Source organism: Eriocheir sinensis, chromosome 70, assembly GCF_024679095.1.
Source record: "Eriocheir sinensis breed Jianghai 21 chromosome 70, ASM2467909v1, whole genome shotgun sequence".
Classification (NCBI taxonomy): Eukaryota; Metazoa; Arthropoda; class Malacostraca; order Decapoda; family Varunidae; genus Eriocheir; species Eriocheir sinensis.
In genome coordinates, this window is record NC_066578.1 from 2,517,166 (window position 1) to 2,534,165 (window position 17,000).

The window sequence follows — 17,000 nt, forward strand, 5'->3', positions numbered from 1 at the left end:
TCGAAGGGCTTTTTCCGGGGAGGAAGGGAAGTCACATACGTCATAACTCGAGGACTACCTGTATTATTTCACTGCTGGTCATATTCCTTCTCCCAAATATATCTAATGTTTCTCCCAAGCATTTCCATTCTTATCTCATTTAATGGTATCTCTGTTCTGCAAAGCTTTTCCAATCGTGTACTTCTGATAACTAGCTGCTACCTGTATTATTTCACTGCTGGTCATATTTCTATTCATGTTTCTCCCAAGCATATTCATTCTTATCTCATTTAATGGTATCTCTGTTCTGCAAAGCTTTTCCAATCGTGTATTTCTGATAACTAGCTGGTCATATTCCTTCTCCCAAATATATCTAATGTTTCTCCCAAGCATTTACATTCTTATTTAATGGTATCTCTGTTGTGCAAAGCTTTTCCAATCGTGTATTTCTGAAGTGTATCCATTCGTGTCTTCCAAGTGTTTCCATTCATGTATCTCTGAAGCGGGTTCATCTAATCCCAGGTGGTAGCGTGGGGATTCGTACCGACGTTGTCCATAGCGTGGTGAATATGAGCCCAGCACGCTAACCACTCAGCCACCGCCTACCCCTGCATATTTTGTGTCTCAAGTGTTACCATTTGTGTCTTTCCCAAGTGTTTTCATACGTTTCTGTTCTACATATTGATTTTAGATTCTAATTTCAAAGTAAATGTTTCATACTTCTTAATTTCACCACATCCTCTGCTTCATTCTTGGGTCTTTTCAATATCAGTTATATCCCAGTATATCACTTTTTGTCCGTATGTTGTCCTCTCTCTCCTACATACATGTCCTGACCATTGCCATGTCTTCATTTGAATTACCTATGTCATGTATTGCTATTTGCTTGTGTATAATGAGGATTTTTTTTCATTTCAAGGCTTAACAATGCTGGAGGTACGCTATCACCCACAAGGGCTGACCAGACTCAATCTCTCAAGGTAAGGTTCACACAGTTATGCTACATTCTGTTTTGATATACCCTTTGCTATTTAGTTCAGTCACAAGTATTAGATGTTCTGTAGTGTTATGTAGGATATTAGTAGACATTCTGCAGTTTTATGTGCAAAGTCCTATTTTTTTAGTGTTGGGTGAGGCATTTTACATCTTTCATCTATGTATATAAATTTGTGTATCATGAAATTCTGCCATTGAGTGAACTATTACAATATTGCAGTCCCTTCATTCATTTTTTTCCTGTATTTCTATTTTTGTATGTCCCAGAGTGAAATAGAGCTTGTAGTAGTAGTAGTAGTAGTAGTAGTAGTAGTAGTAGAAATGGTAGTAGTAACAGTAGTAGTAGTAGCAGTAACAGTAGTAGTAGTAGTAGTAGCAGTAGTAGTAGTAGTAGTAGTAGCAGTAGTAGTAGTAGTAGTAGTAGTAGTAGTAGTAGTAGTAGTAGTAGTAGTAGTAGTAGTAGTAGTAGTAGTTCTTATGTCTTTATTATTATTATGAAATTTTTTGTTATTAATATTAAAATTATTGTTATTAGTAGTATTAGTAGTATTAGTATTATGTATTGTTATTACTAAGTGTCGTTTATATTCATCTATTTTTACTGAACGCAGAAATCAACTGGAAGCCGTCCCGCCGTGGCTGGTTTCAAGCACAGAAGTGACTCTCGTTGATTTGAGTTACAACCAGATCTCATCCCTCCCGGCCTTCCTCACGTCAGGCCACCTGCGGCGCCTCCACACATTCTCGGCCCACCACAACTGCCTGACTGCCTTCCCGGTGCCACAGCCAGATCTCAGCCCCTGTCGGAGTGCCTACTATGCTCACCCCTCACACAGGACGCACCACGGTATCCACGAGTCCTGCCGAGGGGACAACAGTTACATTCCCCCTGGTCTGCTCGAGGAGTCCAAGTGTTGCTCCCTGGAGGTCCTGTATCTCCACTGCAATAAGATACCTGCGCTGCCCTCCAACCTCTTTTCTTGGCTCAACAGGTGATTTGTTTTGTATTTTGTATTTATATATATGACTGCATGCATGTCATATACACTCCTATAAACTGGCACTCTTATATCCAAGGCTGTGATACGGACATTCAACAGAGAATTGATACTTTACTGTGCTAATGGTGAAAAGTGAGTATTCAATTATCACTGTGAAATAATGAATCTATAGACATATCAGATTTGGCTTTCACTGGTAGCCTGGTAACTTAGGGTCGTATTTTAAAACATTTCGTCGCCCAAGTTCATATATTAGAAAAGTTTTTGTAGGAGTTTTAGGCATTTCCTGGAGTAGTTTTATGACCCTGGTGGAAGTTTGACCCTTCTTCTGCACCGTGAACCTAAAAAAACAATCATTAGAACCCGACTGATCCCCTCTTTGACCTTTAGAAATAGTTGATGTGAGAACCGAAAATGTCTTATAATACCAACCATATACTCCCAGGTCTTTATCTGCCTCAATGGTGGATATTGGAGTGTTTATTTACAAAGCATTTCTTCACATCCCACAACAGGCTGAGAGTGCTGAATGTAAGTGCCAACCAACTGAGTGTCCTGCCAGGCCTACCGGAGGGCCAGGGGGAGCGAGGGACCATCCACACTCAGCAGGAGCACATTGGGAGCCCCAAAGTGACGCTGTCTCTTCAGGAGCTGTACGCTGCTGCAAACAGACTGAGGGACCTCTCCCCCTTGCAGCACTGCAGGGCAATGCGAATTCTTCATGCTCCCTATAACAGGATCACCAGCCTACATGACAAGTAAATGTTCTTGGATCTAATATCAAGACGTGCTAGATTTTTTAAGCATTGTATTAATATTTATTAAACCCGTCCGCTGCGATTGGCATGGATTTGGCTTTCACTGGTAGCCTGGTAACATATAGTTTCAGGCCTTTCTCTGCCTCTGTGGTGTATAGTGGAGTGTTTCCCATGTGATATTGGTATGCTGGATATCCCCTCCCAACTTTACATTTTTCTTCATTGAATTGTAGCAGCCACTTTTTGTTGCATTCCTGTAGCTTGGTGATGTCTTCTTGTAGGAAATCCACAGTCAAGGGGTTAATGATATGCATAGTAGTGGGCTTTTTTTTCATTATTGTTTTCTTTTTTTTTTATATTTTTTTATATAAACTGTCTCCTCTGCTGTAAAAAAAAAAAAAAAAAAGTGTTTTGCTGTATAACTGGATTTCTAGTAATGAGTGTGTGGTGTGTTGCAGGTTGGTGTGGTCCTGGGAGCTGATGGAGGAGCTGGTGCTCTCCGCCAACCAGCTGTCCTCTGTGCCCGTGGGTGTGTCTCGCCTCTCCAGGCTGAGGGTCCTGAAGGTTCACTCAAATCCCCTGCAGAGTTTGCCTCGCCTTGCTCACCTGTCAGCGCTCAAGGTGAGGTCACTTCATATGCCACGATCTTACCCTCTCTCTACATTTTTGCTCATTTCTCTTTTACCTTTTCAGATGCCTTTCTCTTTTTTTTATTTTTTTTATTTATTTATTTTTTTTTTTTATATCTTTTAAAAGAAAACATTTTAGCCCGTCTGCTGCAATTGGCACAGATTTCGCCTTCACTGGTAGCCTGGTAACATATGGTCCCAGGTCTTTCTCTGCCTCTGTGGTGGATAGTGGAGTGTTTCCCATGTGGTATTGGTATGCTGGATATCCCCTCCCAAGGTGCATGACTTTACATTTTTCGTCATTGAATTGTAGCAGCCACTTTTTGTTCCATTCCTGTAGCTTGGTGATGTCTTGTAGGAAATCCACAGTCAAGGAGTTAAAACAGGCACTTTACAGCATGAGAAATCTAAGGCACCATGCACTGGGTCCATCGACGTAATGTGTGTTTATTATGAATTACGATATCTTCAAAAATTCCTGATTATGCTGATATGAAACTGCCTTATGCACAGTTTTATCTTTTCAATGAACAATAAAAGAAATAGGTGTACAATATGATTCCCCTGAATAATCTTTGGAAGTACAAGTGTTTAAATATGTCAAGCTACAGCAACTAAATTGATATGAAATTGTTATATGAAGAGTTTTATCTTTTTAACCCGGTAGCAGCGGGGATCATGTTTCTTAATGGTCCCTCCAAGCGAGATAAATGAGAAAAAATCACCCCTCACACAAACCATTTCATAATATATATCAAAGCATTTGTGATCAAATTTATGTATCATTTATTTTGGGGGGTTTACATCATGGCACAAATTTGGCCCGTCGCTGCTACATGGTAAAGCCACAAATTTGGCCCGTTGCTGCTACATGGTAAAGCCACAAATTTGGCCTGTCGCTGCTACATGGTAAAGCCACAAATTTGGCCCGTCGCTGCTACACGGTAAAGCCACAAATTTGACGTCGCTACACGGTAAAGCCAAATTTGGCCCGTCGCTGCTACATGGTAAAGCCACAAATTTGGCCTGTCGCTGCTACATGGTAAAGCCACAAATTTGGCCTGTCGCTGCTTAACGGTAAAGCCACAAATTTGGCCCGTCGCTGCTACACGGTAAAGCCACAAATTTGGCCTGTCGCTGCTACACGGTAAAGCCACAAATTTGGCCCGTCACTGCTACTCGGTAAAGCCACAAATTTGGCCTGTCGCTGCTACACGGTAAAGCCACAAATTTGGCCCGTCGCTGCTACACGGTAAAGCCACAAATTTGGCCTGTCGCTGCTACATGGTAAAGCCACAAATTTGGCCCGTCGCTGCTACACGGTAAAGCCACAAATTTGGCCTGTTGCTGCTACACGGTAAAGCCACAAATTTGGCCCGTCGCTGCTACACGGTAAAGCCACAAATTTGGCCTGTCACTGCTACACGGTAAAGCCACTAATTTGGCCCGTCGCTGCTACACGGTAAAGCCACAAATTTGGCCCGTCGCTGCTACATGGTAAAGCCACAAATTTGGCCTGTCGCTGTTACACGGTAAAACAATTTGGCCCGTCGCTGCTACACGGTAAAGCCACAAATTTGGCCTGTCGCTGCTACACGGTAAAGCCACAAATTTGGCCCGTCGCTGCTACACGGTAAAGCCACAAATTTGGCCTGTCGCTGCTACATGGTAAAGCCACAAATTTGGCCCGTCACTGCTACCGGGTTAATAAACAGGTAAAAAAAAATTGTTAGCATGCACAGAATGATTTTCCACAGTAGACTTTGGAAGCTTAAGTGTCTGTATATCAAGCTACAGCAACTCACACCACACCCAGGTCGTTGATGCCTCTCGCTGCATGCTGGGCCACATTGAGCTGGAGGAGCTGGTGGCGCCGGGGCTGGTGGCCTTGGACATCTCCGGCAACACAGCTCTGTCGCTTGATCACCACCAATTCACCAAGTGCAAGTAAGTGATATCAATGCTTCAATAGTACATTTGGAAAAAAAAATTGTATAAGTGAATGATAAATACTGAATCAAGGTTAGTACATGCCCTCTACCTTGACAGAGGATTTCAGGTCACACAATATACTTCATTACATTAAGCGAAATTTAAGCCTTTAGCCCGTGTCATTGAACATTAGAATTATGATAGAAAGAAAACTGTTTAACCCATTCACTGTGATTGGCACGGATTTTGACTTCACTGGTAGCCTGGTAACATACTCCCAGGTCTTTCTCTGCCTCTGTGGTGGATAGTGGAGTGTTTCCCATGTGGTATTGGTATGCTGGATATCCCCTCCCAAGGTGCATGACTTTACATTTTTCTTCACTGAATTGTAGCAGCCACTTTTTGTTCCATTCCTGTAGCTTGGTGATGTCTTCTTGTAGGAAATCCGCAGTCAAGAGGTTAATTAAGGCAATAGCTGTTACCTCTGCCTCACAGCCCCATGAGTTAGCCCCTCAGAAGTGGATAGAGGACTATTTGAGGGATAAAGAGATGAGAATGAGGTACCATCAAGATATAGAGTTAGGTCCATATTTGCATAGAGGACTATTTGAGGGATAAACAGATGAGAAAGAGGGATCAAGATTTAGGGTTAGGTCCATAGTCACATACATTTCAGGCCATACACACCCACAATTCGTAAGGCTTTCATAGAGGTTGTGGGTGTTTCCATGGATAGTCTTATGAGCCTAGTGTAAGTCTGACAAGGCCGCTAAACTATAAGCATGAAAAAAATTTGTGAAAACCTAACTAATATTGTTTGTGGCCCTTGGATATAGTTGCGAGAGTGAAAGGCATCTGGAAATACAGTCCCAGAGTAACAAGTTGAGTAACACAGGAATTATACATGAAAATACATACCTTAAATTTCGATGTCATATTACTTTCTCATGTAAGCTTATCAACATTACAAATTAAACTTAAATAACAGTGAAGAGATTTGAAGGTTGATAATTGATAACATGCAAATACATATAATTTTCGTTGTCATATTTCTTTTTCATGTAAACTCATCAATATTACAAATTAAACTTAAATAACAGTGGAGAGATTTGAAGGTTGATGAGTGATGACATGAAAATACATATAATTATCGATGTCATATTCCTTTTTCATGTAAACTTATCAACATTACAAATTAAACTTAAATAACAGTGGAGAGATTTGAAGGTTGATAATTGATAACATGCAAATACATATAATTTTCTGTGTTATATTCCTTTTTCATGTAAACTTATCAACATTACAAATTAAACTTAAATAACAGTGAAGAGATTTGAAGGTTGATGAATGATGACATGAAAATACATATAATTATCGATGTCATATTTCTTTTTCATGTAAACTTAACATTACAAATTAAACTTAAATAACAGTGAAGAGATTTGAAGGTTGATAAATGATGACATGAAAATACATATAATTATCAATGTTATATTCCTTTTTCATGGAAACTTATCAACACAACAAATTAAACTTAAATAACAGTGAAGAGTTATATGAATAGTTTTATCTTCTTAATAAACAGGTAAAAAAAAATTGTTAGCATGCACAGAATGATGACATGCAAATACGTATCATAATTATCAATGTCATATTTCTTTTTCATGTAAACTCATCAATATTACAAATTAAACTTAAATAACAGTGAAGAGATTTGAAGGTTGATAAATGATGACATGCAAATACATATAATTATTGATGTCATATTTCTTTTTCATGTAAACTCATCAATATTACAAATTAAACTTAAATAACAGTGAAGAGATTTGAAGGTTGATAAGTGATGACATGCTAATACATATCATAATTTTTTGTCATAATACTTTTTCATGTAAACTTAACATTACAAATTAAACTTAAATAACAGTGAAGAGTTATATGAATAGTTTTATCTTCTTAATAAACAGGTAAAAAAAAATTTGTTAGCATGCACAGAATGATGATGACATGCAAATAAATACATATCATAATTTTCGATGTCATATTTCTTTTTCATGTAAACTTATCAACATTACAAATTAAACTTAAATAACAGTGAAGAGATTTGAAGGTTGATAAATGATAACATGCAAATACATATCACTTTCTGTGTTATATTACTTTTTCATATGAACGTATCAACATTTTTTTTTCTCTACACTCTTTTTGTTGCCATCTCCTATATGTTGTAAAAAAAATAAAAATAAAAAACTGAAATAATGATGGTGTGAACCTGATGATAATATCCGTATCAGGTCATCTCTCCTCCCGAAACTGACCTCTCTTGACCACTCCTCACTCTTTTATATAGGAGCAATGATTACCAGGCTTTTTTCAGTTTTCTTTATTTTTGCCCTTGAGTTGCTTCCTTTACTGTAAAAAAAAAAAGTGGACTCTTACCAGTACTACCAGGTGGAGCTTCTTGTGACATCTCCTCCCAGCCTACCTCACATTCATTGCTTGTGGTTATAACGAACACTGATTTGGCTTACAGGTCCCGGAGAGCTGTCAATGTTGTGGACGTGACCAGCTGCTCGGGGCGGTCACTTCCCCTCACACGGCCGCCCGCCAGCACCCATCACAGCTGGCAGCGAGGGAAGGGGCACCAACTCAGCCATGAACCCAAGAGCACCTCCAGCACACTACCATGGACCCTGGGATTCGCAGAGGCAATAGGCAGAGACTCAAGGTAATAGAGGATCATGTATTGGTAATTATTGAGAATCACTACGCGCCTCCAAAATACGATATTACGTATCCTTATTATACTTAAGGGATGAAATACATGTCCCTTAACCATAATATGAAGGCGAAAAAACTTCAGCACCCAAGCACACCATTAAACAAGGATTTCGTAAGAGTTGTGGGCATTTCCAGTGGTGGTTTTATGATCCTGGTGGTAGTTTGACCCTTCTTCTGTACCATGAACCTAAGAAAGTACTTATTTGAATCATGTATTTAAGCCTTTCAGCACCCAAGCACACCATTAAACAAGGATTTCGTAAGAGTTGTGGGCGTTTCCAGGGGTAGTTTTATGATCCTGGTGGTAGTTTGACCCTTTTTCTGTACCATGAACCTAAGAAAGTACTTATTTGAATCATGTATTTAAGCCTTTCAGCACCCAAGCACACCATTAAACAAGGATTTCATAAGAGTTGTGGGCATTTCCAGGGGTGGTTTTATGATCCTGGTGGTAGTTTGACCTTTCTTCTGTACCATGAACCTAAGAAAGTACTTATTTGAATCATGTATTTAAGCCTTTCAGCACCCAAGCACACCATTAAACAAGGATTTCGTAAGAGTTGTGGGCGTTTCCAGGGGTCGTTTTATGATCCTGGTGGTAGTTTGACCCTTTTTCTGTACCATGAACCTAAGAAAGTACTGATTTGAATCATGTATTTAAGCCTTTCAACACCCAAACACACCATTAAACAAGGATTTCATAAGAGTTGTGGGCATTTCCAGGGGTAGTTTTATGATCCTGGTGGTAGTTTGACCCTTCTTCTGTACCATGAACCTAAGAAAGTATTTATTTGAATCATGTATTTAAGCCTTTCAGCACCCAAGCACACCATTAAACAAGGATTTCGTAAGAGTTGTGGCCGTTTCACTACACTTCGCTATAGCTTTCTTTTGTTCATTATCTTTACTACAGAGACAAAATGAGCTTAAGGAGCGGAAAAAAAAACATCCCACTACACTTCACTACACTTCCCTATGATTTTCTTCCACTATCTACACTTCTCTATGATTTTCTTCTGTTATTTACACTCCACTACGATTTTCCTCCGTTATCTACACTATAATTTTCTACCGTTATCTATTTCTCAGGCTAACCGTCGGGCAGCTGCGTGTGCCAGATGTGGGCGGGAGCGGCGGTGTGGCTGTGGTGGCCGTGGCTGATGGAGGGCAGGACATGGGTGGTGTTGGCACGCTGCTGGCAGGCCTTCCACATCTGCTGCAGGAGGAGTTGGCGTGTTCGAACAATCACACTTACGCTCTTAAATATGCTCTCCTCACGGCTCTCAGGTATTTCTTTTTTGTTCTTAATTGATACAGTACTTTTGACTTTGTATTTACGAGTGAATTAGAAAAGTTGTGTGTGATTACTATAGTATGTTTATCTTCGTTGTTATTTGCCGTACTTTTGACTTTGTTCGTAGCATTGAATTTGAAAGCTCATGTGATCATTATGGAATTATTTAAGAGTGCATGAACTAGTACATTTGCCTGGTGTGACCTCCCTTCTATCTCTCATTCCCCAAAGGTTAAACAGGTAGGTAAGAGGATAGCTATAGGTGTGAGGTAGACTTAGTAGACTTAGACTTAGTGGGTAATTCTGTGCTCAATTCTTATCTATAGACGTATTTTACTGAGACAAAGTTGTTAGTAATATATTGGCAGGGATTTGGCTTTCACCAGTAGCTAGGTAACATATACTCCCAGGTCTTTCCCTGCCTTTGTGGTGGATATAGTGGAGTGTTTCCCATGTGGTATTGGTGTGCTGGATATCCCCTCCCAAGGTGCATGACTTTACATTTTTCTTCATTGAATTGTAGCAGCCACTTTTTGCTCCATTCCTGTAGCTTGGTGATGTCTTCTTGTGGGAAATCTGCAGTCAAGGGGTTAAGACCAAGGAGACTCAAGTTCATTTACACCTGGCAGTCTTTGGTTAATTTAGGTGCTTGTCTGTATATATACTTTAACGAGACGAAGTTGCTTGTAATGTATTTGAGATAAAGGCGACTCGAGTTCCTTCTTCTTTATCTCCTTTTTCCTCTTCTTTTCTTATTCTTTTCATCTTTTCTTCTTTTTCTTCTTTTTTTCTTTTTTCTTTTTCTTTTCCCTTTTTTTCTTTTTCTTTTCTTCATCTTTTTTCTTTTTCTTCTTCTTTTCCTCATTTAATGTCCTTCTTTGATCACTCAGGCGCTTGAGGAACCAGGGCGCCACGCTTCCCTCGGCTGTGTGTGCTGCTCACCTTGAAGCCGATCCCACCCTGCCTGGTCAGTGGCCGGTGCTGCGCCTCTGCTGCTACGGCCCCGTGTCTGCCGTGGTCACTACTGTCCATGGCAAGCCTATCATCCTCACCACCTCTGCACTCAGGGCCCCCTTGGTGAGTCATACATTATGGTCCATGTAGTGAATGTTTGGCAGTAGGTGATTGTTTGCCAGTAGGTGATTGTACAGCTTGTCCTTCAAACTTACTATGTACGCACCGCAAAAAAGTACCGCAGGATATTTTAGTGCGGTCCACAATAGTGCGGTATTTTCATAAATTTTGCGTTAGTGCGGTACATTTTTTGTGATGTGGTACGACCAAACTACCGCACTAAGTACCGCACTTGCCCACCTCTGCCAAAGGGTTAAATCAGCTTGGGAAAATAGTGTTGATAAGAGGTTACAGCAGTGAAGTTGATGGTTAACCCGGTAGCAGCGACGGGCCAAATTTGTGGCTTGACCGTGTAGCAGCGACGGGCCAAATTTGTGCCATGATTCAAACCCCCCAAAATAGATGATACATAATCTGATCACAAATGCTTTGATATGTATTATGAAATGGTTTGTGTGAGGGGTGATTTTTTCTCATTTTTCTCGCTTGGAGGGACCATTAAGAAACATGATCCCTGCTGCTACCGGGTTAAAGTAGACCGCACCTCCCACAAGAAAATGGTTAGCTATAGAATGGACAGTGAATGTGTGGAATAGTGCTGTAACCTCTTCTCAGCACTATTTTCCCAAGCTGATATAATGAACAAAAGCCTCCAATTGTTTTTTGCATAGGAATGTATTGGATAGTTGTTCCCATAAGCCTTATTTAGATAGACAGTTGAGATGGATAGATGTCACTCCCTTCAGCCTTTAGATAGTTAGGTAGTTAGTATGGCTGGTATTGGAAGACACTTTCGCTTCTAACATCAACTATTTCTAAAGGTCAAAGAAGGGATCAATCGGATTCCAATGAGTGTTCCTTTAAGCTCATGCTACTGAGGAAGGGTCAAACTACCACCAGGGTCATAAAACTACTCCTGGAAATGCCCTCAACTCATACGAAAGCCTTGTCAAATATGTGAACTTGGGCGACGAAATGTTTTAAAATACGACCCTATATGTTCTTCATCGAGCGCCAGGGTTAACATAGTAGACAGTAAGCAACTCCTCTGGCACTAATACATTTCCCTGCCCTTGAAACATCCTACAAAAAGTTAATGACAGATAGATAATAGGTAGAAGGCACTGTCTGTTATTGATGAATCCACTAATGTTGTCGTTGCAGGTCAGTGTCCCCGAGTGTGGCGAGGGAGTGAGGTGCAGCCTGTCCGAGTCCCCAGTGCTTCCAGACCCACACACCACTGAGCTGCACCTGGGACCACACCACTCGGCCATTACCATTGCTAGTGCCAGGTATCAGCAAAGTCTTTTTCTTCTTAGTTTCTTTTATTTTTATTTTATTTTTCCTTTATCTTCAACTTGTTTGCTTCTTTTTCTTATTTTTTTCCTTTTCTTCCTTTTTTTTTCTCTTCTTCTCTTCTTTTCATTTTCTTCTTCTCATTTAACTTCCTTATTTCCCTTTATGGGGTAGGACGAGCTACGATTCCCTCCTGCTCTTGACGATCATATATTCTCTTCTCTTTAACCCTTCACACTGTCTCCAGGCTTTCTTCAACCTTCCAGCTGGTCTCCTCTTATGATTTCACACCTTCAAGTCTTAATCAGTGTGAGACATGAGTTGGTCCTCTGACTCCTCCCACAGAACAGCCTAAGTCCTTATCGCCAGTTGGGAAATATAGCGCATCATACACTCCACTAGATGCATGATGGTTTGAAGTAAGAGTTAGGATGAGAGATAAGTGATACGGCAAGGTGATTAGAGGTAGTTCAGGGGAGGATGGGGTTATTGTCATGCCATGGAAGTTAAGTGCCAGAGGGAGGCAGTTTGAATTCCATAGCTGGTGCTGAACATTGAAGTGAAAGGAGTGAACCAATAAGTGTTTCACCATGGAATTCGAAGTCTTCTCTTTTGGCCATTCTACTTTCTTTCCTCGGAGCAGTGCTGGTGGACTTTTTTTTTTTTTCTTTTTACCATTGAGTTGCTTTCTTTACTGTAAAAAAAAGTCATGCCTAGTCAGTAGAATTAGGGGAGAGTTATACAGTACCTTTACTTAATTTTGGTGTGTAATTGATGTATGCCATTCCTTACAGCTTGTGGGAGGTGATAGAACCATCTGAGGCCGCTGATATATGCAGCCGAGTGAGCGAGCCAGGGTCAGCTGCCAAGGAACTCCTAGACCTTGCTCAGGCCTATGGGTCTCGACAGGCTGTTAGTGTAATTGTGGTTCAACTAAAGCCACCCGTTGATGTCTACCAAAACTCATCACCAGGTGCCCGTGAGGAATGTACAATACTGAACATGGTGCAGAACTGTTCTAGTGACTTTGGCGCACGTAAAGAACATTCTGAAAAAGTACAGCACAAGGTGAAGGACATGACTAGCCTCTCTCAAAGGGTAAAGTTCAGTACTAAAAATACTCTGGAAGGCACAAGAAACCAAGGGTACACATCCAAAAGTAGAAAAGACTACAGGGAGAGCTTTTTATGTAGTGGAATAAATAAGATTAAGATACCATGTGAAGATGAGCATAGCGTGCTGCAGAACATTGGAGACCTTGAGAGGTCCTCGCCGAGCGGCCAAAGTCAGAGTGATTGCAGTGAGTACAGTCCAGACAATGACAAAGAACCAAGAACAAAGTTTGTGGAATTCAGTGAAGAAAGGCCCAAAGATGTTTTTCAACCATATGCTGCTAACGTCAGTGCACATTCGAGAAGAAAAAACAAAAATGATAAAAAAGTGGATGTAGGATCTCAAGTAATATTAAATGGCTACTGTGGTGAAGAGAAAGCCATCAGTTACTACCACTACCCTCGCCCTGACCCTGGCACCGTGCCCCCACAGGCCACCTTGCAACACCTACAGACTGAGCCCCAGACAGGTGTGCTTGCCCCTCCAGCAGGGTTTGGGGACCCAGCCAGTGACTCTGAGGGCAGTGACAGTGGCCTCAGTGGAGTCAGTGGAATACAGAATTATGCTGATCACCCAAGTGGAGCTAATTTGGAAAACACAATGGGAGACAACAGTTCTGAACAAGTAAGGCTTTATACCACACGCCATTTTGTTTAATGTAAGATATAAATCCATATTATGTATCATACAAATAATCTTTGGTAGCCTTAAATTTACAGTGGTGCACCAAGTTTCATGAAATCTCATTTTGCAGATCAGTGTTTCATGGTAAACCACAATTAGACTTTCACATTAAAGTGTCGGCATTCTGTGCAGATCAGAAGCCTGATTGGCCTCTGAATTGCACGAGGTGCTCTGTATGACAGCTTGTGCGGTGTCAGAACCCTCCCCACAGCGCCTGCCCAGCAAGGGTGCTTGACTGCAGCTGCTGGTCATCTCATCTGCACATTAGCTGAGAATGATCTGGATCTTGGTGCCAGTCTGTTTTTATGATAAAAAATTCCTTTGTTACTAAACTATGTAATTTATCCACCACCTGAGGCCATAGTGCTGAACCTGCCTATCATATGGGTGTCCAGGGCTGGGAGGTGGGTCCGCTGGGCCCTGCTGCTATTGCCTGTGGTAGTTGTGTTTGCAATTGGTCTTCCTGGCTTTATCTGTGGGTTCCAGACTGCCATCCTTAGAAGAGAGAGGTGACATGATAGCAGTGTTCAGGGCAATGAAGGAAGTAGACAGAATTGAGAGCGAGCATCTGTTTGTATGGGACAGGGAAGCAGCTAGAGGATATCAAAGAAAGTTGAAATGGCAAGGACTTTTAAGAGATTTTAACCAATTCGTCTTGAAAATTCTGATGGGTCCATAAATGTACAGGTATATACAAATCATTGATGATTCCTTTTTTTTTCAGGTTAGTGAGGAACAGTTTCGAAGTTGGGAATATCTTCTTGCCCGAAATGCCAAACTGCTGTACATGAGGGAACTGGACAACCTCAAGAAACCCGAGTCACTCTCCATCAAGCCCACCGTCTCAGCGCCAGACTTGGTGCTGGCCACTGCCTTGGAAGCGGAGTCTCCAGGACATTTTCAGCGCAATAACATAAGAAAATCTCGCCTGGGTAGAGGCACCTTCCGCCAAATTCAAAACAAATTTCATGCCACAACGAGCAAGTTCAACACTTTACAGAAACTGAAAGCAAGCGCTCCCAATATCGGCAATTTCCGCCGCTTTGGAAGCTTACAAAACCTGAAGTATTACCAGGAGAACAGACCCCAAGAACCCCAGCAGCCTAAGGTGCAGCCTGAGATTACTTCAGAAATGCAAGAAAGACATTCAATGGACTCAGTAGAGTTAGAAACTCGAATGCATCACTATTGGCATACAGGAATCACCAATTTTTAGGACAACCATTAGAAGCCAAGGAAATTGTAATAAAGTTTACTGAACTCAACTCAACAGAAGAATTATCACTGCATGTTAAGTGATTTGGTTAATGGGTTTTGCCAGCCTTGTCACACACATATTTTTAACCTGATAGCAGCAGGAATCATGTTTCTTAATGGTCCCCCTAAGCGAGAAAAATTTGAAAAAATCACCCCTCACACAAACCATTTCATAATATATATCAAAGCATTTGTGATCAGATTATGTATCATTTATTTTGAGGGGTTTAAATCATGGCACAAATTTGGCCTGTCGCTGCTACATGGTAAAGCCACAAATTTGGCCCGTCGCTGCTATCGGGTTAATGGATTTTGCCAGCCTTGTCACACACATATTTTTAAAGTCAAGTTACAGAGCATTCACACATTTGGGGGGAAAATTCCTTGGGCCTTTCCCCTGATTTATTTGCAAGGAAGTTAAGATTGTGTGAGACAGAAGTGTATGAAAGCTTAGGTTATATAAAAGGTTGCATATAACCCAGCCTGGTGCAAGTTCCTATATTCAGAACCTAAGAAATAGGGAAAATGTAATGATCAAATTCACGATAGCGATCCACTGTCATGCTGCCCATTCACCGACTTGATTTTTATATCTGGACATTGTTGCTGTTATTTATTTCTTACATGAAGAGTATTCAATGAAATTGTTGAACTGTTCCCCTTACTTTATTACTTCATACTTTATTGACAAATGTTCTCTATGAGGTGCTCAGCATAGGAACAGCATATAGTCTTTTTATATTAAAGGCTGGTTTGAGGTCACATTCACCAACTTTCAGTTCTGGCCTTGAAATTTGTCATTTGCTCAAGTACTTATGTGTCAGATATACCAGATATATCACACTAAATCCTCATTGCTCATAAACAGTGTTCATCATTACACCTGTTCTGTGCTGGCCACCTCAAATGGAATGTGGCGCTACACATAAGTCACCTGGTACTCACTACTTGTAGAACCAAAACGTTATGCCATAAATGTTGGTTTAAAGTCAAAGTTTTCAAACTAAGTTTTCTTTCAGCTCTTCCACAGATACACTCTGTTCACATTCTATGCAGAATTAGGTTTGTGGAAAGTTAATGTAAACTAAATTTCACACATACTGAATGTAATGTTTATATGAAGAGTAACAGCAAGGGAATTGTTGCATTCCACAAGCAAATAAAAATATACAGTAACAAAATATTAAAGGTCGATGAAACATTTTACAAGTAAAGTGATAAAGATAACTGGCCTTGGCACTTTTCTTACTTTTTTCAGCATCACAGGCAGTCCCGTACTTATGAAAATAATTGTTTCTTGAAGTTTTCCGTACTTATGAAAATAATTGTTTCTTGAAGTTTTTTTGTAAGTGTTGAGTTATTTGGTTTGTTAAATGTTTGACAATTGTCAGTCTCCAAACACCGCCACCTAACCAACAAGATGGGCTGGCCGCGTAACCTCGGGCAGTGGCGGCCCATCCACAATAAAGCACAGATGCGGACTGCTGGCTTTCCTTCCCCACCGCAACACCGTACATGGCGTAGTGACCCATAGAAGACCTACAGCAGCTCCAAGATGTCATTTCATCGCAAGGCCACCCCTTCAATGCCCAGGGCCTCAATGATGGCTATTCCCTGCCGCCTCTTACCAGTGATCAATGAGGCGAGGCAGACTATAGCATATCAACAGCAGGCTATTACCATGTCTCAGGCCAGCCTTACTAACCTCAGTGTATGGGGCTTGGAAGCACCCACGCCCCGGGTACCCACTTCGGCTGCTCCAGGGAAGTGTGAACTGGAAATGTCACTCGCCTCTTTCAGGTCTTTGAAAATATCCATGGAATGTTGGCTCCGGCTATGCAAATGGCTACCGCAGGAGGCAGTGTACCTCATCAGGCTGCACTGTCCCCCCGTTCTGCAGCACACTGTGGACGCAAGATTCACCCTCGATGACTGGGGCGCTCTGACACACGCCGCAGTGTTAGACGCCATCAGCAAGCTTGTGCTACGCTCCTCAACCCAGGTAGTACAGCGGTCCTGAAATGCCAGAATTTGTTCTTTACTACACTCACGACCTCCGTGAGTGATGAAACCCAAGAGAAATTAATCCAGACAAAGAAAAGTTTTGCCGGCGCCAGGGATCAAACCCACGACCAGCGTAACGGGAGAACCACTCCTTTACCAGTTGGCCAAAGAGGTACCCCAGTGGCTAACTGAGTGATGGGAG

General features: G+C 41.3%; 1 protein-coding gene across 1 annotated transcript in view; it reads left to right on the forward strand.

Annotated features, from left to right (window-relative positions):
• The window catches only part of LOC126988674 (uncharacterized), a 74,276-nt gene extending 58,001 nt beyond the window's left edge, over positions 1-16,275 (forward strand). The window contains exons 7-18 of the mRNA XM_050847029.1: positions 899-959; positions 1,587-1,967; positions 2,492-2,734; positions 3,193-3,355; positions 5,180-5,310; positions 7,829-8,023; positions 9,166-9,363; positions 10,261-10,447; positions 11,609-11,736; positions 12,535-13,477; positions 14,262-16,096; positions 16,133-16,275. Coding sequence (XP_050702986.1) covers positions 899-959; positions 1,587-1,967; positions 2,492-2,734; positions 3,193-3,355; positions 5,180-5,310; positions 7,829-8,023; positions 9,166-9,363; positions 10,261-10,447; positions 11,609-11,736; positions 12,535-13,477; positions 14,262-14,753 — 3,122 coding nt within the window. The 3' untranslated portion in view covers positions 14,754-16,096; positions 16,133-16,275. The remainder of the gene's footprint in view (positions 1-898; positions 960-1,586; positions 1,968-2,491; positions 2,735-3,192; positions 3,356-5,179; positions 5,311-7,828; positions 8,024-9,165; positions 9,364-10,260; positions 10,448-11,608; positions 11,737-12,534; positions 13,478-14,261; positions 16,097-16,132) is intronic.
• Positions 16,276-17,000: the final 725 nt, after the last annotated feature.